Source organism: Trichomycterus rosablanca, chromosome 12 (assembly GCF_030014385.1).
Source record: "Trichomycterus rosablanca isolate fTriRos1 chromosome 12, fTriRos1.hap1, whole genome shotgun sequence".
NCBI lineage: Eukaryota > Metazoa > Chordata > Actinopteri > Siluriformes > Trichomycteridae > Trichomycterus > Trichomycterus rosablanca.
This window is the reverse complement of record NC_085999.1, coordinates 2000939-2028317: the sequence shown is the minus strand read 5'-3', so window position 1 is coordinate 2028317 and position 27379 is coordinate 2000939. Positions and strand designations below refer to the sequence as shown.

Sequence of the window (27379 nt, the reverse complement as noted above, 5' to 3'; positions counted from 1 at the left end):
ATATAGCGTGTATTTATTTCTTTATTAAACGAGTGCATCACTACGTTGTTTTGTAAACCGGAGTGATCCTCGACTCACACACCATATAAACAGTACAATTCTACAGTAATGAACGCAGCTCTGCTCCCACCGCCTCGTGAAACGCTCGCAGCGCAGACATTACACGTCGCTGTTGGACTTGTTTTACCTTCCAGTTTAAACTATTTCCACACAGCGGACATGCTGACGTAAAACAAAAGATCGGGATTAAGATCGGGTTTAATAAAGCCGATTCCGATCAATTAAAAAAATGCCTTGATCGGATCGGGACATCCCTAAAATGAAGTGTTTTTTAATGCAACGTTTTTATGTCAGATTTTTAAAATGCGGTGTTTCTGAAATGCATCTTTGTCGACAAGCAGTGTTTTTTTAATGCAACATTTTTTATATAAAATTTTTTAAATGTAGCTTTTTTTTATGCAGTGATTTTAAAATGCAATTTTATTTGATTTTTTAAGAAGCAGTGTTTTTAAAATACATCATTTCTAAAATGCAGCCTGTTTTGAAATACAGATGACTTTAAAATGCTGCATCCTTGGGAAACGTGCATTCTCCCTTATTACTGTCGTGTCCTCAGCTTTCGTTCGTGTGTGTCGATATTAATCAGATACTGCATGAGCTCAGACAGTACACCAAGAGAACAGTCTGTACTGGCACTCATGTGGTGAAATGAACTTCCTCCTCGGGTTCTCACAACGCTGAATCCCAAACCGAAGACGCTGAATATCCTGTTTAATAATAAATAAAACAACTTTAATACTAATAAAAGCTTTAATTCTGTCAGGTCCTGATGTGGGATCTACTCTAGCGTCAGGATGAATTCCAGACCGACCCTGGAGCCCAGCTGGACGTACGCGGGCGTCGTCTTGTTTTGATACGATTACGAAACTCCGCCCGACCCTGGAACCGACGTGAATCGATGAACCGAGCTGATCTGTGATGCAATAAAACCTCAGCGCTCGCTTTCACTCTGGAATCTCGTTACGGTTCCTCTCTTAATTACTCAGAATTCATGAGCTGATTCTATCCGGCCCGTCGCTGACGATGAATCAGGCTCGGACGGACGGACGGACGCTCGCCAGGACCGCAGCTGTAAGCAGTTTGTTTCGCGAGGATCTAGCCGGGATTCGCCGGGGCCCGTTACGGGCTCGAGAGTCTTTACTCCCATCTGATGTCAACAGGCGCTAAGGCGACGGCTAATCCACATCCCAGCTGGAACCGGTCATACGCCGTCTCTGTCCCCAAAAAATACATAAATAAATAATAAATCCCCAGCGTAGCTACAGAGGAGGCGAGGCTGACGCTGTGCTCGATGCAACAAACCCAAAACCTCATTTAAACCTTATAAAACCAAGAACTTACAAAATCTGAACGGCAGGACTTAAAGATTAAATTAAATATAGCATCAACTAATCATCGTTTCACTACTGATCTGCATAAAGTTAAACTTTTCTCTGCTTTGACGCGTCGCCAACATTCGCTCCACATCCAGTCGCCAGAAATTGTAGCTCTGATTGAAAATGAATTACAGTCCGAACGTACCTCCATATCACGCGTGTCAAACTCAAGGCCCGCGGGCTAAATCCGGCCCGTCGCGTCATTTTATGTGGCCCGCGAGAGCTTAAAAGACGTACGATTGTCCTAAAATACGCTGTAAAATCGTACATAAACTGCATCTCCCACAATGCATGCCGATTTAGTGACCGGATACCGCCACTAGATGCCAGTGTTTCGACATCAGCGCTTAACTGGGATGATTTTCCAACAAGTGATGCTGAGAAATATTTACAAATAAACCCAAAATGTACAAGAAGAGAAAATTGAAGCAGAAGGAGGAAATTTAAGACGAGTTTGTGCTTCAGGAAAAGAAACCGGTGCGTCTCTTGTGTTATGAGGCGCGTCTGTGGTAAAGGAGGACAATATAAATGTAGATATACGTTATAAATATACAAAATAAATTTGTTCTATATAAAACTCAAGCGGTCACTAAACGGCTGAATGGGTCAAAAAATTAAATACATCATATTTAAGGCCCTACCCAATTCACGGCTGTAAAAATCGCATCGCAGACCATATGAGGCGACCTGGCAATCCTACGGCAATTCAGTTAGCAATCGCTTAGTCAAAACGTCCAAGATGTGGAAGTAAAGCAGCTAAAGACACGACTCGGGTAACCGAGTCTGGAAATCTAACGACCGATTCTGTGGACGATGAGGTGGCTCAAAACACGGAGAAGAATTTTGGTATTTGAGACAGAACATGAAGCCTCGCACCGTCGCTGGATGTTCAAGGTTTATATTCGACTATTGAAGTAGCTGTGCTGTGTATCGTAGCTTCTATTTATTCTAAGCTTTTACAGAAATAAATACCTGGCAGAACTCAGCGTCTGATCAATACAGAGAGAAATGAGAAACGTAACGATGACACCGGCGCATTCACGACGATAGCCATTAATTCCACTGAAGAGATGCTTTAATTATAAAGTCAGATTTTCATGCTGGCATAAAGCACATACCAGTAATTAAGAAGGCCCTGGATGACAGATACTAGTATTCCGGATCCAGGAAGCCCTCGCACGTGTAATTACGGGATCACGGATCCTATTTTAAACCCTGATTAGAGTTGAAGCGTTATCCGAATCTTAACACGTCCAGATTTTTATCATTTTATATTCTGAGAGGTCATAAGCTAAGCTCTGACTTCTGAGACATCGGGTCTGTCTGTAAACCTGGTGATCTCTCGACACAGACGCATGGGAACAAAAGTGACAGTCTACGACCCTCATCGACCAGTGGGAGTCGATACGACTATTCGATAAGCACTATAATAAATATTAACTGTGATTTATCGTACAAGACGTCTCTGAGAGCAGCAACAGGGACAAAACACTGGAACTAAAATGTAGTCGGTGTTTAAAACACACCCGCCTGCACCCGAATAAACAAAGTCATCATATAAAGCTGAGGGTGAGTTAAATATTTATAAAACTTCATAGTTCTTGTTAAGGAAAATCAGTGGACGTCTTTTGCACTGTCAAGGATCCTGAAGTGGATCAAAAATCAGCGTCCAGGTCCTGACAGAGTTAAAATCTAAGTACATCCTTAAAAATCAGCCGGCAAGGACACAACGGAAAGCTGAAAGTAAAGTTTCAGTAGCTCTGCGTCTACTTGACAGTGAAATGACAGTGGATTTCGAGTTCTGGAAACATCTCGGTCCTTTCATCGGGCTCGACGTTTGAGAACAGGAAGCACGAGCGCAGATAAAAGCACCCGTCCAATCTATTTACTATTCACGTCAGGAAGCAGGAGAGTAATTAAGGCGTCGGTGCCCGGCGTGGACGTTCTCTGAATACAGCAGAGCAGGTACGGAACGTTTAAGCACCGGGTCTGAATGCGGAGGTCAGCGGAGGCACCTTAACTCCCCGCTGAAGAGCTCATTATCCTGTCAGGAACGACAGGAAGCGCGCGGTGGTTCTTTTGAGCCTTCATAACCTCGTACTGCTCATCACGACATGAACACAATACACACGAGCTCCTCTTTAAAAGACTCATGGCGCTCCGGTCGGGCGCAGACAAAGCGAGGTCAAAATCTAGTCAGCAGTGGTCATCAGTTCCAAGTCTGAGTAAAAAATAAAGAGGGTTGCATCAGGAAGGGCGTCAGGTGAGGTCCGGGGACCAGAATGATGCACTAAATCGTTGGCGACTCCTAAATAAGGGAGCAGCCGATGGAAAACAAACCAAAATAATGACTCTCCGTGCGCTATACGGATCTCCACATGAATCCGCCACACACTGGTGAAAAGAAGCGGTTGGCTACTGCACACACGTCGGTAGATCAGGAGGCGATAGTACAAACTGGGTAATTGACTACCACTAGATCAGAAGGGTGTAATTTGGGGTAAGGAGGGTGCATCAATGGAAATTTTAGGAATACATAGAGAGGGGTGCATTAGGCAGAGCTTCCCGGGGTGAACACTGTGCCACGGACGGTATGAGGACCAGAATGTGCCATTGTGGCGACCACGAATATGAGAGCAGCCGTATTCGAGGCCATATTCGTGGTGGGTATATACAGTGTATCACAAAAGTGAGTACGCCCCTCACATTTCTGCAGATATTTAAGTATATCTTTTCATGGGACAACACTGACAAAATGACACTTTGACACAATGAAAAGTAGTCTGTGTGCAGCTTATATAACAGTGTAAATTAATTCTTCCCTCAAAATAACTCAACACACAGCCATTAATGTCTAAACCACCGGCAACAAAAGTGAGTACACCCCTTAGTGAAAGTTCCTGAAGTGTCAATATTTTGTGTGGCCACCATTATTTCCCAGAACTGCCTTAACTCTCCTGGGCATGGAGTTTACCAGAGCTTCACAGGTTGCCACTGGAATGCTTTTCCACTCCTCCATGACGACATCACGGAGCTGGCGGATATTCAAGACTTTGCGCTCCTCCACCTTCCGCTTGAGGATGCCCCAAAGATGTTCTATTGGGTTTAGGTCTGGAGACATGCTTGGCCAGTCCATCACCTTTACCCTCAGCCTCTTCAATAAAGCAGTGGTCGTCTTAGAGGTGTGTTTGGGGTCATTATCATGCTGGAACACTGCCCTGCGACCCAGTTTCTGGAGGGAGGGGATCATGCTCTGCTCAGTATTTCACAGTACATATTGGAGTTCATGTGTCCCTCAATGAAATGTAACTCCCCAACACCTGCTGCACTCATGCAGCCCCAGACCATGGCATTCCCACCACCATGCTTGACTGTAGGCATGACACACTTATCTTTGTACTCCTCACCTGATTGCCGCCACACATGCTTGAGACCATCTGAACCAAACAAATTAATCTTGGTCTCATCAGACCATAGGACATGGTTCCAGTAATCCATGTCCTTTGTTGACATGTCTTCAGCAAACTGTTTGCGGGCTTTCTTGTGTAGAGACTTCAGAAGAGGCTTCCTTCTGGGGTGACAGCCATGCAGACCAATTTGATGTAGTGTGCGGCGTATGGTCTGAGCACTGACAGGCTGACCCCCCACCTTTTCAATCTCTGCAGCAATGCTGACAGCACTCCTGCGCCTATCTTTCAAAGACAGCAGTTGGATGTGACGCTGAGCACGTGCACTCAGCTTCTTTGGACGACCAACGCGAGGTCTGTTCTGAGTGGACCCTGCTCTTTTAAAACGCTGGATGATCTTGGCCACTGTGCTGCAGCTCAGTTTCAGGGTGTTGGCAATCTTCTTGTAGCCTTGGCCATCTTCATGTAGCACAACAATTCGTCTTTTAAGATCCTCAGAGAGTTCTTTGCCATGAGGTGCCATGTTGGAACTTTCAGTGACCAGTATGAGAGAGTGTGAGAGCTGTACTACTAAATTGAACACACCTGCTCCCTATGCACACCTGAGACCTAGTAACACTAACAAATCACATGACATTTTGGAGGGAAAATGACAAGCAGTGCTTAATTTGGACATTTAGGGATGTAGTCTCTTAGGGGTGTACTCACTTTTGTTGCCGGTGGTTTAGACATTAATGGCTGTATATTGAGTTATTTTGAGGGAAGAATAAATTTACACTGTTATATAATCTGCACACAGACTACTTTTCATTGTGTCAAAGTGTCATTTTGTCAGTGTTGTCCCATGAAAAGATATACTTAAATATCTGCAGAAATGTGAGGGGTGTACTCACTTTTGTGATACACTGTATATATATATATACAGTATATACAGTGTATCACAAAAGTGAGTACACCCCTCACATTTCTGCAAATATTTCATTATATCTTTTCATGGGACAACACTATACACATGAAACTTGGATATAACTTAGAGTAGTCAGTGTACAACTTGTATAGCAGTGTAGATTTACTGTCTTCTGAAAATAACTCAACACACAGCCATTAATGTCTAAATAGCTGGCAACATAAGTGAGTACACCCCACAGTGAACATGTCCAAATTGTGCCCAAATGTGTCGTTGTCTCTCCCTGGTGTCATGTGTCAAGGTCCCAGGTGTAAATGGGGAGCAGGGCTGTTAAATTTGGTGTTTTGGGTACAATTCTCTCATACTGGCCACTGGATATTCAACATGGCACCTCATGGCAAAGAACTCTCTGAGGATGTGAGAAATAGAATTGTTGCTCTCCACAAAGATGGCCTGGGCTATAAGAAGATTGCTAACACCCTGAAACTGAGCTACAGCATGGTGGCCAAGGTCATACAGCGGTATTCCAGGACAGGTTCCACTCGGAACAGGCTTCGCCAGGGTCGACCAAAGAAGTTGAGTCCACGTGTTCGGCGTCATATCCAGAGGTTGGCTTTAAAAAATAGACACATGAGTGCTGCCAGCATTGCTGCAGAGGTTGAAGACGTGGGAGGTCAGCCTGTCAGTGCTCAGACCATACGCCGCACACTGCATCAACTCGGTCTGCATGGTCGTCATCCCAGAAGGAAGCTGACGCACAAGAAAGCCCGCAAACAGTTTGCTGAAGACAAGCAGTCCAAGAACATGGATTACTGGAATGCCCTGTGGTCTGACGAGACCAAGATAAACTTGTTTGGCTCAGATGGTGTCCAGCATGTGTGGCGGCGCCCTGGTGAGAAGTACCAAGACAACTGTATCTTGCCTACAGTCAAGCATGTTGGTGGTAGCATCATGGTCTTGGGCTGCATGAGTGTTGCTGGCACTGGGGAGCTGCAGTTCATTGAGGGAAACATGAATTTCAACATGTACTGTGACATTCTGAAACAGAGCATGATCCCCTCCCTTCGAAAACTGGGCCTCATGGCAGTTTTCCAACAGGATAACGACCCCAAACACAACCTCCAAGATGACAACTGCCTTGCTGAGGAAGCTGAAGGTAAAGGTGATGGACTAAACCCAATTGAGCACCTGTGGCGCATCCTCAAGTTGAAGGTGGAGGAGTTCAAGGTGTCTAACATCCACCAGCTCCGTGATGTCATCATGGAGGAGTGGAAGAGGATTCCAGTAGCAACCTGTGCAGCTCTGGTGAATTCCATGCCCAGGAGGGTTAAGGCAGTGCTGGATAATAATGGTGGTCACACAAAATATTGACACTTTGGGCACAATTTGGACATGTTCACTGTGGGGTGTACTCACTTATGTTGCCAGCTATTTAGACATTAATGGCTGTATGTTGAGTTATTTTCAGAAGACAGTAAATCTACACTGCTATACAAGCTGTACACTGACTACTCTAAGTTATATCCAAGTTTCATGTCTATAGTGTTGTCCCATGAAAAGATACAATGAAATATTTGCAGAAATGTGAGGGGTGTACTCACTTTTGTGATACACTGTATATATATATACAGTATATATATACAGTGTTTTATCTAGAATTTTTTTAGCAGTGGTGTAGAGGCTGTGAAACCGCTACTGCGCTGTTCTTTCATATTTTAAAAGTTCATCTGATTAAATTTTGATATTTTCAAAGCGATGAACTGTGTGATATGAGGCGGTACAGTATGAACAACGCTTAACGTGAAAAATAAGGCTTAACGTGACATTGTACTAAAACAATGACCGATGAATTTGACCAGTACAGAGCTCTTATAACCAGTACAGAGCTCTTATAACCAGTAATAACCAAGAGAAACAGAGTGTCCCTGTGTGGTACTTTCAGTACTGCAAGTTACGCTTTTTTTACGTAAAGCTATTTCGATTCTCCCGAGCTGCAGAACCACCACACAAGAAGTTAATCCAGCTAAACACAGATACATGTGGAGCTTTTGGACTGGATTTAATGGTTATTTCACACAAATGGATGTTCGTGTCGTGGAACTTTATTGATGTTTTATCGCTCGAGCCGAGCACTGAGCAAATCGGCTATTTGAGCCGAGGGTCGCGGTGAGAGCGAAGCGCAAAACGATTCTCACGTGATGCACTAAAGAAAACAACAACTGCAACAAACACGTCACGTCTTCTTATCACCGACAGTTATCCGATGCTTTTGCATAAAAATGAACATCTGTAACAACAGCACAGACGCTCACACATAATCTACACGCTCCGCATTACTCCACATCACGACTCTTTGTGTAACGCCCACCGCTGATGACGCGCGCTTGGTTCCCAAAAACTGGTGGAAACGCGGGTTGTAAGACTGACCGCCTGTGAGTGCTTTGGGACGTGGGTCATTGCGGTTTCATGTACTTATATAAATTCTGATGGAGCGGCGGCAATAATTAAGCAGCGGCGGGCCGCCACCGCAAAGTACATGTCGCGGAAACACTGATATATATGATTATATCAGATCTGTATTGCGATTGTTTTACGTCAAGACGTTTAATACCTTTCGCAGGTGAAAAGTAGTGGTCAGGGGAACAAAAGTGACAGTCTACGACCCTCATCGATCAATGGGAGCGAGGTCGCAATTCGACATTATAGGGAACCCATGTGGACGTGGGTCGATCGAGCCTGTACAGCACGATACCTGCAACTTTGAATACTTTACACAGACCGACCTGCTGCTGTCGGGCCCCGGGCCCCTGAGATTCCAGCTGTGCTATCCACCGGCCGGGCGCCTACACAAACAAGGGACGACATTTGATTAAAGATTCCTCGTCGCTACTGCAACAGCGGCCTCTGCTGGGCAATTGAAGCGTCTGCGCAAGAGAACGTGAGCCCAAAATGTGATCCTGCAGACCGTGAGACCCCTCGCAGGGTCAAGTTTCGCTTCTTCTGATCAGGAGTCTCGATTTTCTAGCAGGTAAAGATCAGCTCGTGTCCGGGTCGCGTCTAACCAGAAACCGGACGAGTGCAGAGGGGCGACGAGACTGGAAACGTCATCATTTGCACGCGCTCTCATCAGTTTCTTATTACAGCGTTATTTCATGAGATTGATGTAACCACGGCTACAAATCCTTCGGGAACGAGAAGCTCCGACAGCAAATGGAAAACAGTCGGGAGACGCGAGGACGTTAGCGGTTAACGGTGCAGCGCCGGAGGGGCGCATTTGTGGGAATTCACAAAACGGAACGATCCGCTAGTGCACCAAACTCTCTGAGTTCGAATCTCAGCTCTGCTACCGGTCGGCTGGGCGCCCCCTAGAGAGCACGACTGGCAGTGCAGACAGTGGAGCGGACAAAATCATCAGCGGCTAGGGGACAGGATCTTCCACGCTTTGTAAGGACCCTGGATGTGGAGATCACAGCCGACCGTGTCTGTGTAGGCGCCCGGATGGTCGATAGCAGAGCTGAGATTCTAACCGGAGAGTTCACGAGCGATGGAGGTGAAACGGCACCAGCATCCCGCGGCTGTTTACTTTCACTGAGCATTCGGAACTTTCCGTCCCTTCTTCAAAAAGGGAACCTGATACATCTCGGTGGTGTAATGCGTCTAGACGGGACGGTGCTATCGTCTTGTGTCATAATATTATTCGGGGGAGAACACCAGAAGCGTCGATTCTTCTTCACGATCTGATTTGTGTGGAACGTTTAGGCGTGTTTATACGCGACGTTTGTCCGAGCACGGCGGCTGAGATAAACCAGGCCTGTCGGGGTCGCGCCACACCGCTCCGTCCTGTATGTGAGAGCCTTAAAATATCCAGTGGGGTAAACATCAGAGTTCTCGAGGAGGCGTCCGTGGGTAATGGTGCGTCCAGGTCCGAGACCGTGTGGGTGGTTGGATGCAGTTTGGCGTTCAATGTGCCGGCACGGCGAGTGCACGGCCCGAAGCGTCCGCACTCGTCAGCTGTGGGCCGTGTGGAAGTACGACACCCCTGCGTTCCTCCCTTTTCCTTTTGCGTGTTTTTGTTCGGCCCCCTCGGTCCCCGGGGGGCCTCTTAGCGGACGGCTGCTGGTGTCTTTACCCGGTTAGCTTTCTGTCTCCGTGTCCAAAGCCTCGTGTCTTTGGGAGCCACTTGGGACTTCAACCTTTCATGTTCTTGTAAACGAAACAGGGTGGCACCCGTCTACACAGAGTAGCCAACCCACCTTGTGCACGTTTTGAGGAGGTAACAGGAGACCAAGGAATCTAGAAGAATCAAAAAATCCTACACTTGTGCTAGCCCAGCGCCATAGACCAGAGTTTGATGCTTTATGCACTGACGGGACATTTCAAGTCAATCAAACCGAGTTTGGTGGAAGGTCACCCCAGGGCAGTTGTTGCCTAGAGGTTAAGATAGAGGAATTGAAAGGTCGCTGGTACAAGCCCCACCACTGCTAGGTTGCCACTGTTGGGCCCTCGAGCAAGGCCATTAACCCTCAATTGCTTAGGGACCCCATTGATGCCACACCATCACCCCACTGCTGCCACATTATCACCCCACTGCATCTCGTCACTGGCTTCCTGTAGCTGCCCACATGCAGTTTAAACAGACCAACCCCAAGCTACCCTCGAGGTCTGATCACTCGCTCGTCTTGATCCTCCACCCAGAACTCACGGAGGATGAGTGTCAAGGTTCTTCTCTGTACCAGTTACCTTTACACTAATGGTTTGGGGTCATCCTTTCGCCCACCGGTTTACACTAGGGTCAGGGTTTATCCTTTCGTCCACCAGTCTCCTTTAGACTAAGGTCAGGGTTCATCCTTTCGTCCACCAGTCTCCTTTAGACTAAGGTCAGGGTTCATCCTTTCGTCCACCAGTCTCCTTTAGACTAAGGTCAGGGTTTATATTTTCGTCCACCAGTCTCCTTTAGACTAAGGTCAGGGTTCATCCTTTCGTCCACCAGTCTCCTTTAGACTAAGGTCAGGGTTCATCCTTTCGTCCACCAGTCTCCTTTAGACTAAGGTCAGGGTTCATCCTTTCGTCCACCAGTCTCCTTTAGACTAAGGTCAGGGTTCATCCTTTCGTCCACCAGTCTCCTTTAGACTAAGGTCAGGGTTCATCCTTTCGTCCACCAGTCTCCTTTAGACTAAGGTCAGGGTTTATATTTTCGTCCACCAGTCTCCTTTAGACTAAGGTCAGGGTTTATCCTTTCGTTCACTGGTTTCCTCTCCACTAGGAGTAGGGGTTAGGGTCATCCTTGTTACACTAGGGTCAGGGTTCATCCTTTCATCCATTGGTTTTCTTTACACCAAGGCTTAGGGGTTTGGGGATGATCCTTTCATCCAGCAGTCTCCTTTACACTAGGGTCAGGGGTTAGGGTTCATCTTTTGTCCACCAGTTACCTTTACACCAATGGTCAGGGGGCATCCCTTCGACCACTGGTTTACACTAGAGTCAGTTCCTTCTTTTGTCCACCTCTACACTACACTGCCCACATTCAGTTTAAACAGACCAACCCCAAGCTACCTCAGAGGTCTAATCACTCGCTGGTCTTGATCCTCCACCCAGAACTCACGGAGGATGAGTGTCAAGGTGTCAAGTGGAGGGACGAGCTTCCCCCGTCTGTCCAAACATCTGAGTCTCTCCCTGTCTTCAGCAGACGATTAAATGTTTACTGTGGAAGCTCCTCCGTAGGTCGCTCTGGATACGTGGTCAAGCTTCATAAATGAGCTTCAATGCCACTTGTTGCAGATGGTTTGCTCTGGCTCACCCAGACCTTCATGGTTTTACAGGCTGGAGGTTTCCCTGGCTGCTCATCCGTGACTCTTTCCCAGCCATAGTGGCCCCTGAAGACCACAGAAGGGAAGCGCCGCATCCACACACTCCGTCCTGTGGCTTTTCAGAACACACCAGAAAACCAACACCACAGATTTCCTCCTCTTTCCTCGCCGAGGCAGCCTTGAAGTGTGAGTGTGGAGCTCTGAAGAGCATCGATGGTGACATGTTGACCTCAGAGCGGAATCTCAAGTCCAGAAGAGCTCGTTTAATGTGGTTCTCTGTAAGGCTAGTGTGTTAGGCTTTCATGTATGTGGATCTTCATGTGGAAGGAGGTTCGCAGGGTTCCTCCCTTCCACCTTCCTAAAACACTGCAGGTTTCCTTTACACTAGAGTCAGAAGTTAGTGGTCATCTTTACATCTACCAGTTCTCTTTAGACTAGGGTCAGAGTTTAGGGTTCATCTTTTGTCCACCAGTTACCTTTACACCAATGGTTAGGGGTCATGCTTTCGCCCACTGGTTTACACTAAAGTCAGGGTTCATCCTTTCGTCCACCTCTACACTAGGATTAGGGTTTAGGGGTCATCCTTGTTACACTAGGGTCAGGGTTCATCCTTTTGTCCACTGGTGTTCTTTTACACTAAGGGTTTGGGGTCAGGGTTCATCCTTTCATTGACCAGTTTCCACTCATGTCCTTGAGCGAAGTGCTTCATCCAAATGAATAATAAAGTGATAAGATGTTCACACCCCCCCCCTCCCGAATTCCAAGCAGCCCATCTGAATATTTTTATTTAGATTCAATGTTGTACAAGGGCATAAAATTCATGAAATTCCTAAAGTTCGAGGGATCCCACAGGTGCCTCTGATTGAAATGATTAATTGAAGGTCAAGAGCGCTTTTATCTTGTAGATTTGGGGTTCGCCTGATTATTCGGAAAGGTCACGAGCACTCGAAAAGCTGGAAAAACCACCTGCTGTAACGCAGCCGACAAACCTACAGATAACTGAGTCCAGAAGAATTTCTATTCATGTGGAAACGTCACCCATCGTTGGCGCATTTGTATGAACACCAGAACTTGGAAGAGGGTGCTCGGGTGGTGAAGAGGTACTCAGGAATCCAGGGTTCGAATCCCAAACCGTTTGGGCATCTAGATGGACATGATTGGCTACTGTCTGGCTAAACAGCCTGGCCATTGCGAGGTGCACTTGTCAGTGCTCTCTGTGCAGGTCCCAAGCCCGGAAAGAAATAGGAGTGTGGTGCGACGAAGTAAAAACTGTCCCGACCAGATCTGCTGCTGTGACGCCTACATACGGGACCAGCATGGTGCTCAAGGGTCCACTTTTATTACCCTTCCACCAACCCCCATGCAAAGTAAAGAAGAGCCGCTGTAGCCTTACTGGATGAATCTAAAGGTCACTGGTTTAAGCCCCTTGAGCAAGACCCTTAACCCTCAATTGCTTGGATCGTAAACTGTCACAGTACGGTAAGTCCCTTCGTATAAGAGCGTCCGCTTAAAGCCAAAAACGTAAACGTACGTTTACGATGTAAAGTCTGGGCTGAACTTTTAAAGTGGACACTATTCAACCCGTGTGAAACCGTTCATGTAATATGGTCCTGACGGAACTGACCCCTGCAGCCGAGCGATCCACCGCAGTCTAATAAATAAATAAAATAAAATAAATAAAACCTCTTTGTCGCTAAGAGCTGCATTCATGAAAACTCCCACAATGCAATGTGCTGGCCAGCTTACTTCAGACGCTCCCACTGTTTACTCAGGTGCGTATGGAGAAGAAACCACAACTTGGCACGGATGCAGCGGCACCGTTTTATTTCATCTGTCGTCAAAGGTGCACAGAAACTCACAGCTGTAAAAAACAAGGGACGAGAATTTGGGGTCTGGGACTCCTGGCGACCGTAAGGACAATGTTTCTCCAAACCTCTAATAGCATGCATTCATCTTGTTGTTGGCCATCCTCTTCCTCTTTTACATATACTTTTCCAAGCATGACTGTCCTTCCTAATTAATTAGTTCTTCTTATAACTTGTCCAAAATAAAAGAGCTTGGAGTGAGAGGTTTGGTTGATTTGGTCAAAGATCCACTCGTTCATCGTCTTTGATGTCCAAGGTCTCTCAAAAGTCTTCACCAGGACCAAAGTTCAAAGGCATCGGTCTTCATTCTGTCCTGCTTTTTAATTGTCCAGCTTTCACATCCATAAAGACCCACAGAGAAGACCAAAGTCTGGACAATTCTGATCTTTATTAATATATACACTATATTGCCAAAAGTATTCACTCACCCGTCCAAATCATTGAATTCAGGTGTTCCGATCACTTCCATGGCCACAGGTGTATAAAACCGAGCACCTCGGCATGCAGACTGCTTCTACACACATTAGTGAAAGAACGGGTCGCTCTCAGGAGCTCAGTGAATTCCAGCGTGGTACCGTGACGCCACCTGTGCAACAAGTCCAGTCGTGAAATTTCCTCACTACTAAATATTCCACAGTCGACTTTCAGTGGTGGTATAACAAAGTGGAAGCGATTGGGAACGACAGCGACTCAGCCACCAAGTGTCACCACGTAAAATGACAGGGCGGGTCAGCGGATGCTGAGAAACATAGTGCGCAGAGGTCATTAACTTTCTGCAGAGTCGATCGCTACAGACCTCCAAACTTCATGTGGCCTTCAGATGAGCTCAGGAACAGTGTGTAGAGCTTCATGGAACGGGTTTCCACGGCCGAGAAGCTGCATCCAAGTCTTACATCACCGGATGCAGTGGTATAAGCGCGCCGCCACTGGACTCTAGAGCGGTGGAGACGTGTTCTCTGGAGTGACGAATCACGCTTCTCCGTCTGACGAATCGATGGACGAGTCTGGGTTTGGCGGTCGCCAGGAGAACGGTACCTGTCTGACTGTATTGTGCCGAGTGTAAAGTGTGGTGGAGGGGGCATTATGGTGTGGGGTCGTTTTTCAGGAGTCGGGCTCGGCCCCTTAGTTCCAGTGAAAGGAACTCTTAATGCTCCAGCATACCGAGAGATTTTGGACAATTTCATGCTCCCGACTTTGTGGGAACAGTTTGGGGATGGCCCCTTCCTGTTCCAACACGACTGCGCACCAGTGCACAAAGCACAAGGTCCATAAAGACGTGGACGAGCCAGTTTGGTGTGGAAGAACTTGACTGGCCTGCACAGAGTCCTGACCTCAACCCGATGGATGGATGCGGTAGTGATGGGTCTGCATCATTATCTTCAAACTAATCAGGTTCTTATTTTGTCCAGTGATCCAGACCAAACTTCTCAAGTCTGTCATGGACTAGAATTTGAGGGCTTTGGGGCCAAGATATCTCACTGGTGTCACTCTTTCCTGGCAGCATCTCATACATACATTTTCAGTTCATTCGCTCTGGTTCTACCAAGTTCCAGTCTGTGATCAGACCGGTAGCAGAAGTGGCGCTGGTGCTCCCTGCCATTCCTCATTTCCACCAACAAACAGAGTGCCGGTCCTGGAGTTGGTGTCACTTCATGCAAAGTAGCAAACTTTTTATGAATGAGCTCACGTCTCCACAGGTTTGAGAGCGCCACGTTTATGCGTGCGTGGACGTGGACGTTCTATGACCAGGAAAGTCGGAGCAACATGGCAGAACGTCCTCATCTTTCCAGCATATGATGAAGATGAAGATCACGTGCAGGACGAAAGGCGAGCGCTTCATTTGCTTTATCTGTTCTGATCGTGTACGGCAAGCATCAAATTCTTATCTGCAGGAGAGTCTGATGTCTTGCTTTTGGTTGTAAATGGTGAAAAGGCAGGACCCCTCCAACGATTGGCCACTTGCATCACAGATTCACTGGTTCCAAACCAGCAAGATTATGGGGCCAGAAAGGCACTGATTCTTCTGGCCAAGAATTCGTAATTCTGCAGTGAAAAAGCACCAAACCTTTCAGGATGTTGGCACCAGCACTGGCACCATGTACTTGTACTGAGAATTAAATGGTTTTACTTTTAAATCCCTCATTTCTGGAGTCTGTTTGGTGTCTTAAGGTGTGGACGAGCTATTTCTGGATGTTTATCAGGTATTTCCTTCACTCTGAGAAGTTTTCCAGCTCTGAGGCGCGTTACTCACTGCAGGTTTTATTTACCGTAACCACAACACAACTCAAACAAGCGACTTTCAAAACATACAGCACACACACACACACACACACACACACCGGGCGGGCGGACGGGATTCCTGAAAGGTTGCTGCTTCACACACACGTGCTTAACACACCGTCAGAACCTGTTTGATGACAAACCAGACGTGTACGAGACCGTATAGTCCTGATGATCGACTCGTCAATAATAATAATTTCCTAATTTGGTGCTTTCTAGTCTTCAGCATGGCCTGACTGATCAGTGTGACGTCTACCAAGGACCGAGAACCTTGTTTACGACACCCATCACATTTTAAAGACGTTGTTTGCATCGCTTGTGCAATACGAACAAAACAATAGAAACAGAAGCGCTGACGACACGTCATTTACCCCGATGTTTTCACCAATATGGCTTCTGACCAGCGATGTATCTGCTATGTTTTTGGTAGATCACTTAGCACTTAGATTTCCTCCACTTAGCATTCACAGGGACATTTCACAGGCAGCCAGAGAGCCAATCGATGGGCACAAATGCCTACTGAATGCCCATTTTTGTCTGACATGGTGGTGGTGTGTTAGTGTGTGTTGTGCTGGTATGAGTGGATCAGACACAGCAGCGCTGCTGGAGTTTTTAAACACCGTGTCCGCTCCTACCTAGTCGGTCCACCTTGTAGATGTAAAGTCAGAGACGATCGCTCATCTATTGCTGCTGGTTGAGTCGGTCATCTTCTAGACCTTCATCAGTGGTCACAGGACGCTGCCCACGGGGCGCTGTCGGCTGGATGTTTTTGGTTGGTGGACGATTCTCAGTCCAGCAGTGACAGTGAGGTGTTTAGATCCACTCATACCAGCACAACACACACTAACACACCACCACCATGTCAGTGTCACTACAGTGCTGAGAATGATCCACCACCTAAATAATACCTGCTCTGTGGTGGTCCTGTGGGGGTCCTGACCATTGAAGAACAGCATGAAAGGGGGCTAACAAAGCATGCAGAGAAACAGATGGACTACAGTCAGTAATTGTAGAACTACAGTTACTATATACATATATGTGTGTGTGTGTGTGTGTGTGTGATTTAGGTTAGACGATCTTTGAAAGCTTGTCTAAATAAAGGATTACTTTCTTGGAACCACCTGGTAAACACTCCTCCTCCTCCTCCTCCTCCTCCTCCTCCTCCTCCGCAGCTCGACGCCGAGCCCAGATTATTGCTCTAGACGAATCTTATCAATCGTTCCAGAGATCAAAGCGACTTTAAAACATGGCAATACACCATGTTTACACAGACAGAACTTCCAGTGAACGCCAGTTGGAACGCAGCAAGGCACGAAAGATACAGAGCGTAGACCAGAGAGGGGAACGGTCCTCTAAGCACCATCACAGAACTGGAGACCTTAATGCCAATTCTAAAGAATCCAATCTGATTGAGACAGAGCAGGATGGAACCGATCAGATCAAAGCTACCAAACACAGAATCCTTCATTTTTCTATCGTAGACGTGTCGTGCAATGACTTAAAAATCTTACCCTGCGTTCAGATCGATGAGACGCAACAAAAGTCGTGAGTCTGGGAACGAACTGGTCGTACGAGAGAGACGTCACTGTATTTCAATTTTGTGCAGATTTGCCACTCCGACGCTCGGTTTTTACTGCTCGCCGCTCGCCACCAATAAGACGGACTGTTTATACGACGCATATGACGTATCGGAATGGGAAAACGTGTCCCGAGATCCATCCTCCAAATTCCTCACAGCAGAAACGGAACCGCTGACGATCCTTTTTGGTAGATCGCTGGTTAAAGATTTAGAAATTTGCTTCCACTTAGCGTTTGTTTACAGGGACATTTCACAGGGTCCGGGCAGCCAGAGAGCCAATCAGTGGGCACAAATGCAGCTACACGGGACCCCGAACCGGACGCCAATTCATCAAGGGGTTCCAGCCAGCCTATATCATCGCTGGGGATTTAAATATTGGATCCCAGCGGGAGCGGGTTAGCGTAATTTACCGCTACGCCAGTGAGCGCCTTGAATGGCAGAATGAAAGTATAGAACCTTGGACTTTACTGCTCGCCGCTGCCCCCACAGTTCAATCCGATTATACTTTCGACTTTTTCAAAGCGCCGCCAATGAGACAGACTGTTTATACGATGTTTACGACGTCGAAATGTATCCACTTCTGTACAGGCGGGGTCCTCACGCAGCCTCGAAGACCACGCCCACTTTGTAGTCCCGTCTTTTACCACCTGGCAGACAGAGGGCCGATTACGCCCGCTAGGGGGCGCCCAGAGCTGAGATTCAAACCCATCCTGGCGCAAACTTTCCTATTTATCCGGGCTTGGGACCTGCACTGAAGGTGCGCCGGCAAGGCAGTATAGTAGATGGTATAGATTATTTATGAAAGCCTATTTTTCTTGCAAGCTTCAGCTCTCAAGACGCGCTTCTCTCCCAGCCAGGTTTTGGAATCGTGCAGCGTTTCTGAAGGCCGTTATTTTATTTATTTATTTAGATGTTTTGTTTATATGTGTATATGTTCGGTAGAAGCGGGTATTTAGCAAATACTGCACAGGGGGTACAGCTTCCTCTGCAGGCAGTAAATCGTCGATACGTCAGATCAGATGGAAAGAAACGTCGGTGGCCTATAAACTGCACGCTAATAAAAAACGCGGATGTGAAGAGGAAGTGAAGGATTATTAAAAAGCAGCACATCTGGCTACAGATCTTTGAAGACGCGGGCCGCCTATCCCGGCATATCGCCTGTTCCCATGATGCCGCGGCACGATGTCGGGCTTTCGACTCCTCCGAGGAACCCCGGGCGCACGCCGGCTCCTTGATGTGCGCTAGCCGGGGTTATAAAACGCGCTCGTTACTAGCGTGTCCGCAGGCAGCGCGAGACGAGCGTTAAACCGCTGGTGAGCGTATAATTAGCTGCCCTCTCCGCCGGGCTAGCTTTTACAGCCCCGGCTGCGTGCCGAAGCATTTATCTACACAGGATGGATTCAAATACGTCTGTAAACGTCAGCTTTTGACCCCTAATTTAGACGTATCCGATCACCCTGGTTGCGTTACGCTTCATCTGTACCGACACACCCTCCACCGCCGACTGAGGAGCTTCTCAACTGACGCACGCCCCCTCCGACACGTGTGCAGTACCGACTGCGTCTTTTCACCTGCACGGGGCGAGTTCACGCGCGGATCAGCCTTGTGCACGGAGAGCCACACCCTGATCAGCGTTATTCCCGAACATCAATCAGCCAAGCGTGCCACAAGGACTCTCCAGGGCTTGAATCTCAGCTCTGCTACCGGTCAACTGGGCGCCCACTACTGGGCACGACCGGCAGTGCCTGCAGCGGACGATACTGGCCATTAGTCTGCTGTGTGGGAAAAGACGGGACTAAAAAAGGGGCGGAGTCTTCAACGCTATCTAAGGACCCTGGTTGGTAGCCCGAGGAAGATGAAGGCCAATTAGGAAGTTCATGATGGATACTGTGCTCTGTAAGACCCCGCCCCTGGCAGGTGAAAAGAAGCGGTACATTTACATGTTCGGCATTTAGCAGACGCTTTTATCCAAAGCGACTTGGAGTATAATGTTTAAGCAATTGAGGGTTAAGGGCCTTGCTCAAGGGCCCAACAGTGACAACCTGGCAGTGGTGGGCTTGAACCAGTGACCTTCTGATTACTAGTCCAGTACCTTAACTGCGGACGTCTGTAATATAGAATAAGCCCTGATCGAAGTGTCGCTATCGGCCGGACGGGCGTCTACACGGATGTGATTGTCGATGTCTGGGGATGGGGATGGATTGGTGCCCTGTTCAGGATGTTTAGCTCAGGGTGTTCCAATTCATCTCACTGTTCCGCTGTTTACTAATCATTAAAGTATCGACCGCTATCGATTATATATCGACTAATGTTTACGGTTTTTTTTTTGTGTTATGTTTGATTCTATTTATTAAATCTTGTCTTTATATTTAAGGTTCCACTGAATGATGACCAAAGTTTGCACCTCGTGTCAGGTGCGGCTCATCTGCTCGTCTTTATCAACAACCTAAAGACCCAATCGAGACCAAAATCTGCTCCCCTCTCACCTCACCACCCCTCCGACACGCGAAATCACAGAGCGCGTTTTTAGGACGCGAGCGCCGGCTGAACGTTCTGGATGGGTTTCTCGCCCGGGGATCGAATCGCCTCCGGCACGGACGGCAGGCCGAGCGCTTCCCACAAACTCCGCATGAATTATTCAGAACCATCTGCTACCGAGCCGGAGCTGAGAGGGATTCTTGGGAGAGTTTGAGTTCCTCGTGCTTCCAGGTTTGATGCTCGGCGAGGATGTGAGTCGGTGTCGGCGCGTATGAGAGCAAAACACACCGATGGGAGAGAGAGAAACTTCCACCTTAAGACGGGAGACCTTAAGACAGGTGAGTACAGAAAGGTGTCCAATGATTTTAATGCACTCGGATACACTGGCATGGTTGAGTATGTGTGTGTGTGTGTTTATATGATGAGGTATGATAGCTGAAATGCATGATGGGTAAGCTACCTGCATACAGTCATCAACTTCTACAATTACTGACTGTAGTCTGTCTGTTTCTCTACATGCTTTGTTAGCCCCCTTTCACCCTGTTCTTCAATGGTGAGGACCCCCACAGGACCCCCACAGAGCAGGTATTATTTAGGTGGTGGATCATTCTCAGCACTGCAGTGACACTGACATGGTGGTGGTGTGTTAGTGTGTGTTGTGCTGGTATGAGTGGATCAGACACAGCAGCGCTGCTGGAGTTTTGAAACACCTCACTGTCACTGCTGGACTGAGAATCGTCCACCAACCAAAAATACCCAGCCGACAGCGCCCCGTGGGCAGCGTCCTGTGAGCACTGATGAAGGTCTAGAAGATGACCGACTCAAACAGCAGCAATAGATGAGCGATCGTCTCCGACTTTACATCTACAAGGTGGACCGACTAGGTAGGAGTGTCTGATAAGAGTGGACAGTGAGTGGACACGGTGTTTAAAAACACACTAACACACCAGCACCATGTCAGTGTCACTGCAGTGCTGAGAATCATCCACCACCTAAATAATATCTGCTCTGTGGTGGCCCTGTGGGGGTCCTGACCATTGAAGAACAGCATGAAAGGAGCTAACAAAGCATGCAGAGAAACAGATGGACTACAGTCAGTAATTGTAGAACTACAAAGTGCTTCTATATGGTAAGTGGAGCTGATAAAATGGACAGTGAGTGTAGAAACAAGGAGGTGGTTTTAATGTTATGGCTGATCGGTGTATACAGAATTAAATCTGTGCTCATTAGACTCTGACGTCAGACCACACAGAAGCACGACTCGATCTCTGGCTAGACCCGCTCCGATAAAATCCCGGCGTTAAATAAACTCGGTCCCGCGGCGCCCTAACCAGGTCTGGCCCGGCTTCAGTCGCCGCACCGCCTCCGTCTGCGTTTGCCGACCGAGCGGGGGGGGGAGTCGCCCTCATGACGATCCACTGACGCAGGATCTCCCGGGCCGTGCCCGCCGGCAGTAAATCACGACGGGAGAGGGGCCTGTTCAGGCACGGACCTGAGAGGAGGGAGGAAACACAACGGCGAGATAAAAACGAGCACGCTCGGCTGAGCCCAGACCGGCCGCGTGAGCTCCGAAAATCGGTCTGACGTGCCTCACCGAGCCGGGATCATCGGCCCGAGAGATACACCAACCAAGAGCTTGTTCACAAGCGTTCGCTCGTCTGCCTTCACACGCGTATGAACCTGAGTGACTCCCATTGTTAATCCACAGGGTTTAATATGATGTCGCCACCCTTTGCAGCTATAACAGCTTCAACTCCTCTGGGAAGGCTTTCCACAAGGTTTAGGAGTGTGTTTATGGGGATTTTCGTGAGGTCGGACACTGATGTTGGACGAGAAGGCCTGGCTCACAGTCTCAGCTCTAATTCATCCCAAAGGTGTTCTATCTATCGGGTTGAGGTCAGGACTCCAAACTGGCTCGTCCACGTCTTTATGGATCTTGTGCTTTGTGCACTGGTGCGCAGTCGTGTTGGAACAGGAAGGGGCCATCCCCAAACTGTTCCCACAAAGTCGGGAGCATGAAATTGTCCAGAATCTCTTGGTACGCTGGAGCATTAAGAGTTCCTTTCACTGGAACTAAGGGGCCGAGCCCGACTCCTGAAAAACACCCCCCCACACCATAATCCCCCCTCCACCACACTTCACACTCGGCACAATACAGTCAGACAGGTACCGTTCTCCTGGCAACCGCCAGTGTTGGTGACCTCTGTGCACTATGTTCCTCAGCATCCGCTGCCCCGCCCTGTTATTAAACTCTGGGTCGCAACCGAGCCCAAACAAATGGGTTGCAGAGACAAAAACAAGATGAAATAAACTAATTTTACAAGACACATAGACACGAAATGAACTTGTGCGCGAGCGCCCCCTTGTGGAGGCTTTACGTTCCCTCTGCAAACCACAGTGGGACCAGATTGCCACCGATTTCCATTAATGAAGTATATTTCGTTTCGTCACTCGAAAAAAACCCTGCGCCTTAAATGATAAGTGCTAATGCCAAAATAAGAGGGCTTACGCCAGCCACTACTGCCGAGATCCGAGGATCTGATAGCACCGGTGCTCTCAGCCGGTCAGGCACGGACATGATTGGCTGAGAACGTATGAGAATGGTTAGACGTGTAACACGCCCGGATTTTGGCACCGGCACCGTGCTAAAGTAACAGGCAGAACCAGAAAATCAAAAGCTGACATGATCTGGCCGGTGGAAGTGAACCGGAAGGTCTTTATGCAGAACTAGGATTCGTTTATGATATTAAAATGCAGTCGGGATAAAATTCTGCTGCGCTTGATCCGGCGCAGGGTGACGATGTTTGCAGGTTGGGTAGAAGAGCTGCAGAGATTATAGGCCTGAAGATGTGATGACACGGTACCGCTGTGGTTATAAACACACTAAGCCGTGTAGATGACGTGGGGTTTGATAAACATCGCATTTAAAATGAAGTTGTGTCTGAAGATTTGTTGAGAGAAATGTCACGTCCTGCTCACAGGTTTTTAGAAACACGCATTACAAGAGGAACCATTTATTTATTTATTTATTTATTTATTTATTTATTTATTTATTTATTTATGTATTTATGTATTTATTTATTTATTTATTTATTTATTCATTTATTCATTTATTCATGTATTTATTTATTTATTTATTTATTTATTTATTTATTTATTTATGTATTTATTTATTTATGTATTTATTTATTTATGTATTTATGTATTTATTTATTTATTTATGTATTTATTTATTTATTTATGTATTTATTTATTTATGTATGTATGTATGTATGTATGTATGTATGTATGTATGTATGTATGTATGTATGTATGTATGTATTTATTTATGTATTTATTTATTTATTTATTTATTTATTTATTTATTTATGTATTTATTTATGTATTTATTTATTTATTTATTTATTTATTTATTTATTTATTTATGTATTTATTTATTTATTTATTTATGTATTTATTTATGTATGTATGTATGTATGTATGTATGTATGTATGTATTTATTTATTTATTTATGTATTTATTTATTTATTTATGTATTTATTTATGTATTTATTTATATATTTATTTATTTATGTATTTATGTATTTATGTATGTATGTATGTATGTATGTATGTATGTATGTATGTATGTATTTATTTATGTATTTATTTATGTATTTATGTATTTATGTATTTATTTATTTATTTATTTATTTATTTATTTATTCATTTATTTATTTATGCGGACAGGACAGGTAGTTACTGGTTACACTGGTTAATATCAAACACAGTCCTGGACAATTTTGTATCTCCAGTTCACCTCACTTGCACGTCTTCGTACTGTTGGAGGAAACCGGAGCTCCCGGAGGAAACCCACGCAGACACGTGGAGAACATGCAAACTTCCCACAGAAAGGACTCCTCCACTGCTCCACCCTGGGAATCGACCCCCGCTGTGAGGCTGCAGTGCTACACACCGAGCCATTTATTTAAAAAAAATAATAAATAAATCAGCGCCCAGGTGGCGAGGCGGGATATGCCGGGGGCCGTCTAGCGGGCATGTGGGTGGAATGCGCGGGTGGAAAAGGGTTCCGCTAAGGCCTGCATGCGAGTCGGAGGAGGCGCGAGCAGCAACGTACCCGCCACGACTGCAGTCGGGGATCCTCCAGCACGCAGCCACTGTCGGGCCCTTAAAACGAGGCCCTTAACTCGCTCAGCTGCTGACCTCGACTTCCAAACAGGCTGGGATATGCAGAAGGGAATTTCACTGTACTGTACACGTGTATTTATATATATGACAATCAATTCTACTCTATTCTATTCTACAAGACGTCCACTTGCTTTAGTGCCTGTACCCAGCGTCCAGATTTAGAGGGTGAGGGTTGAGACGCCGTGCTCTCACATTCCATATTCCGACCCCCCCGTATTCCGTGTTAATGTCTGGCTCTTGTTTTTACTTCTCCCCAAAATAACAGCAATGAAAACCCCCCTTTCTGACTTTGAAGGTGTTCCAAGAGGCTCCGCTGCCAGCTGGGCACACGGACATCAAAGCCGGTGCCCCGATCAGCGGCGTGGAGGGATTCCCGTCGGGAGAACCTGAACGAACCGAAACTACCCTGAACTGTAGAAGCTGACAAAACAGTGGCGCAGAGCCCAGAGCCTTAAACGTTCCAGCGAGGATTATTTCAACGTTTAATCACGGCTCACGGTCCGACCCTGTTTGCTGACCTTTTCAAAGCTCCACCAATGAGACGAACTGTTCCATATGAGGCGGAAAAAGCGACTTATTGTAGTAAAACAGCGAGTGAGGAATGTGATTAGTGGAGGAACTTATGAGCAGTAATAATGAAGAGAAGTTTAGTGCTCCTGTCTCCTTTTAGGATTCTTCGATTAATCTAAACGATTAATTTTCCTCCAAAAATTTAACTCAGAATCTCATTTAATCTTCTTTTATTTGAACAACAAACTGTACGGTATAATAATATAACACAGAACTAAATGTAAACAGGGTTCATGTCCGAGTGCTCCGTATTAAACAGAGTGCAGCACGTGTTTATGGCGTTCCATACACAAAGCAACGTGCTTCAACTTATAGCAGAAATAAAATAGTTAGATGTAGCCACCACATGTTTAACTGAACTCGCTAAGAAATACGCTATTCCAAGATCTCCGCGATTAAGAAGCGTAATGAAACAATATAGACGTGCAACATGGCGCTGGTGCTGCTGTGGTACCATCAAAGCTTTACACAGTGAACAAACCAGCTTTTAGTTTTGTACCAGTTTTAAGTATCACCAAACTTTGGATGATTTGGGTCGTGGAAAACTTAGATCTTTTATTTGAAAGCTCTACAATCGTCCTCTGACGGCTGCAGACGGTGCTTTTTAAGACGGCGTTTAATGCCGCCAACCAGTGACCGGACCAGATACGACTGAGGTCCTGCACACAGCAGGTAGTGCTGAGGGAATCGTACGAACGCTTATATGAATGAAAAAGGATCATTTATAAACACAGTTTTAAAAACGACGCATGGACTTAAAATATTGACTAGGTCGACCGATCGCGGCAGCCCTACATTAAACCACGTTAAGCTTCATTTTCAACCAGAAGCGTTTTAGACTCCGGGAGAAGCTGATTCTGATTCTCACCGTTTCTCAGAAGCTCGAGCTGTAACACAAGTTTAAAAGTGAAACAGGGAGGAGAATCCAGATAAACACAGATACACGTGGAGCTGTAACCCTGGATCCGACGCTTATTCCACACTGACGCAGATTCAGATCGGATCCACACGCCGATGATGTTGACTCTTGCATCCTTGGCACGGATTACAGACGGACACTTGAACGAGAATCCCTCGTTGGCCCTCGTGTTGGCACTCGACATCCATCACGTGCCCCTTCGGTAGCCGAAAAATGGGCCGAGAAACTGGTTTGTAATGTCTGTTTGTTTATTCCAATTCTGGTTCCGATTCCGGTTTTGCTCATCCGTTCCGGGTCTTATCGAATACCCGTTTAAAAAAAAGGGTCGAACGTTTAAATAATCAGAAGAAGGTAGACCACTGTGACCCTGACCAGGATAAAGAGGAGGTAAAACAGACAACGAATGAATGAAAGAAGGAATGAACACACACACACACACACACACACACACACACACACAGAACGTTATCTAGTATCTCTAATTAACCTGACTGCACGTCTTTGCACCGTGGGAGAAAACCGGAGCGCCCGGAGGAAACCCATACGAGGAGAACATGCAAACACCACAAGCAGCTCTTACCTGGCTGACTGTGGGAACTCATCTCGACCGGCGGAGAGGAAGAGGACGGGACCTGACGGATGAGGGTGCGCAGAGGACCTCGCTGCTCCCCAGGTGAGGCCGACGGAAACACCATCCACCGGTGGCCGATCCCGCCGGACGCTGGAGACGAATCCCTCAGGTGTTCATCCTGCCCCGAACGGGCTAATCCGATCACGACGCTGGCTCGGGTTTCGCTTCACTTCCTGTAAAAGAGGCACAAAGTGAGCGACCGCGCAGACGAAAGTACGGCGAGTGACCCAGACCGGGCCAGAAGGTTGGCATGACGCTTTGTAACAGGAACGCGGTGGAAACGCATCAGCCGCCCTCGGAAATCTGATTCTGTTCTCACCCCGAGTGTCGCACCGCGCCGGGACGTCATCGAGCCGCGCCCACGCAGGGCCGAACGGCGACCGGCGCGTCGGACTACTCACCGCGCGGACGCACGCACACGGTCCTCACCCCGTACCAACTGGAACCTGACACGGGTCCCGTTCCCTCCATAATAATGTGGACGGTTAGGCATTTAGTTTCGTTTGTTCATGGAAGAGATGGTACCAGGATGTCCAGTGATCCATCTCAAAGACCCGCCGGTAACGTCCGGGTACCTGATGCCACGTCTTGTGGAGTCAGAACTGCTTCCCTGCCAGGCGGGCGGACCTAACGCTCTGGACGGAGCGCCAATCACGGAGTGCCGGTCACGGAGCGCCGGTAACGGAGCGCCAATCACAGAGCGCCGGTCACGGAGCGCCGGTCACGGAGCGCCAATCACAGAGCGCCAATCAAAGAGCGCCAATCACAGAGCTCCAGTCACAGAGCTCCAATCACAGAGCTCCAATCACAGAGCTCCAATCACGGAGCGCCAATCACGGAGCGCCGGTCACGGAGCGCCAATCACAGAGCGCCAATCAAAGAGCGTCAATCACAGAGCTCCGCTCCAATCACAGAGCTCCGCTCCAATCACAGAGCGCCGGTCATGGAGCGCCAGTCACAGAGCGCCAATCACAGAGCGCCGGTCACAGAGCGCCGGTCACAGAGCGCCGATCACGGAGCGCCAGTCACAGAGCGCCGGTCACAGAGCGCCAGTCACAGAGCGCCAATCACAGAGCGCCAATCACAGAGCGCCGGTCACAGAGCGCCAATCACAGAGCGCCAATCACAGAGCGCCGGTCACAGAGCGCCGGTCACAGAGCGCCGGTCACAGAGCGCCGATCACGGAGCGCCAGTCACAGAGCGCCGGTCACAGAGCACCAATCACAGAGCACCAATCACAGAGCGCCAATCACAGAGCGCCAGTCACGGAGCGCCAATCACAGAGCGCCAATCACAGAGCGCCAATCACAG

The 27379-nt window shown here is 47.4% G+C and overlaps 1 protein-coding gene across 2 annotated transcripts in view; it reads right to left on the bottom strand.

Moving 5' to 3' along the window:
* The window catches only part of hdac4 (histone deacetylase 4), a 180701-nt gene that overhangs the window by 125990 nt on the left and 27332 nt on the right, over nt 1–27379 (bottom strand). For both annotated transcript variants that reach the window (XM_063006540.1, XM_063006541.1), the window contains exon 2: nt 26018–26241. In XM_063006540.1, coding sequence (XP_062862610.1) covers nt 26018–26132 — 115 coding nt within the window. In that variant the 5' untranslated portion in view covers nt 26133–26241. The remainder of the gene's footprint in view (nt 1–26017; nt 26242–27379) is intronic.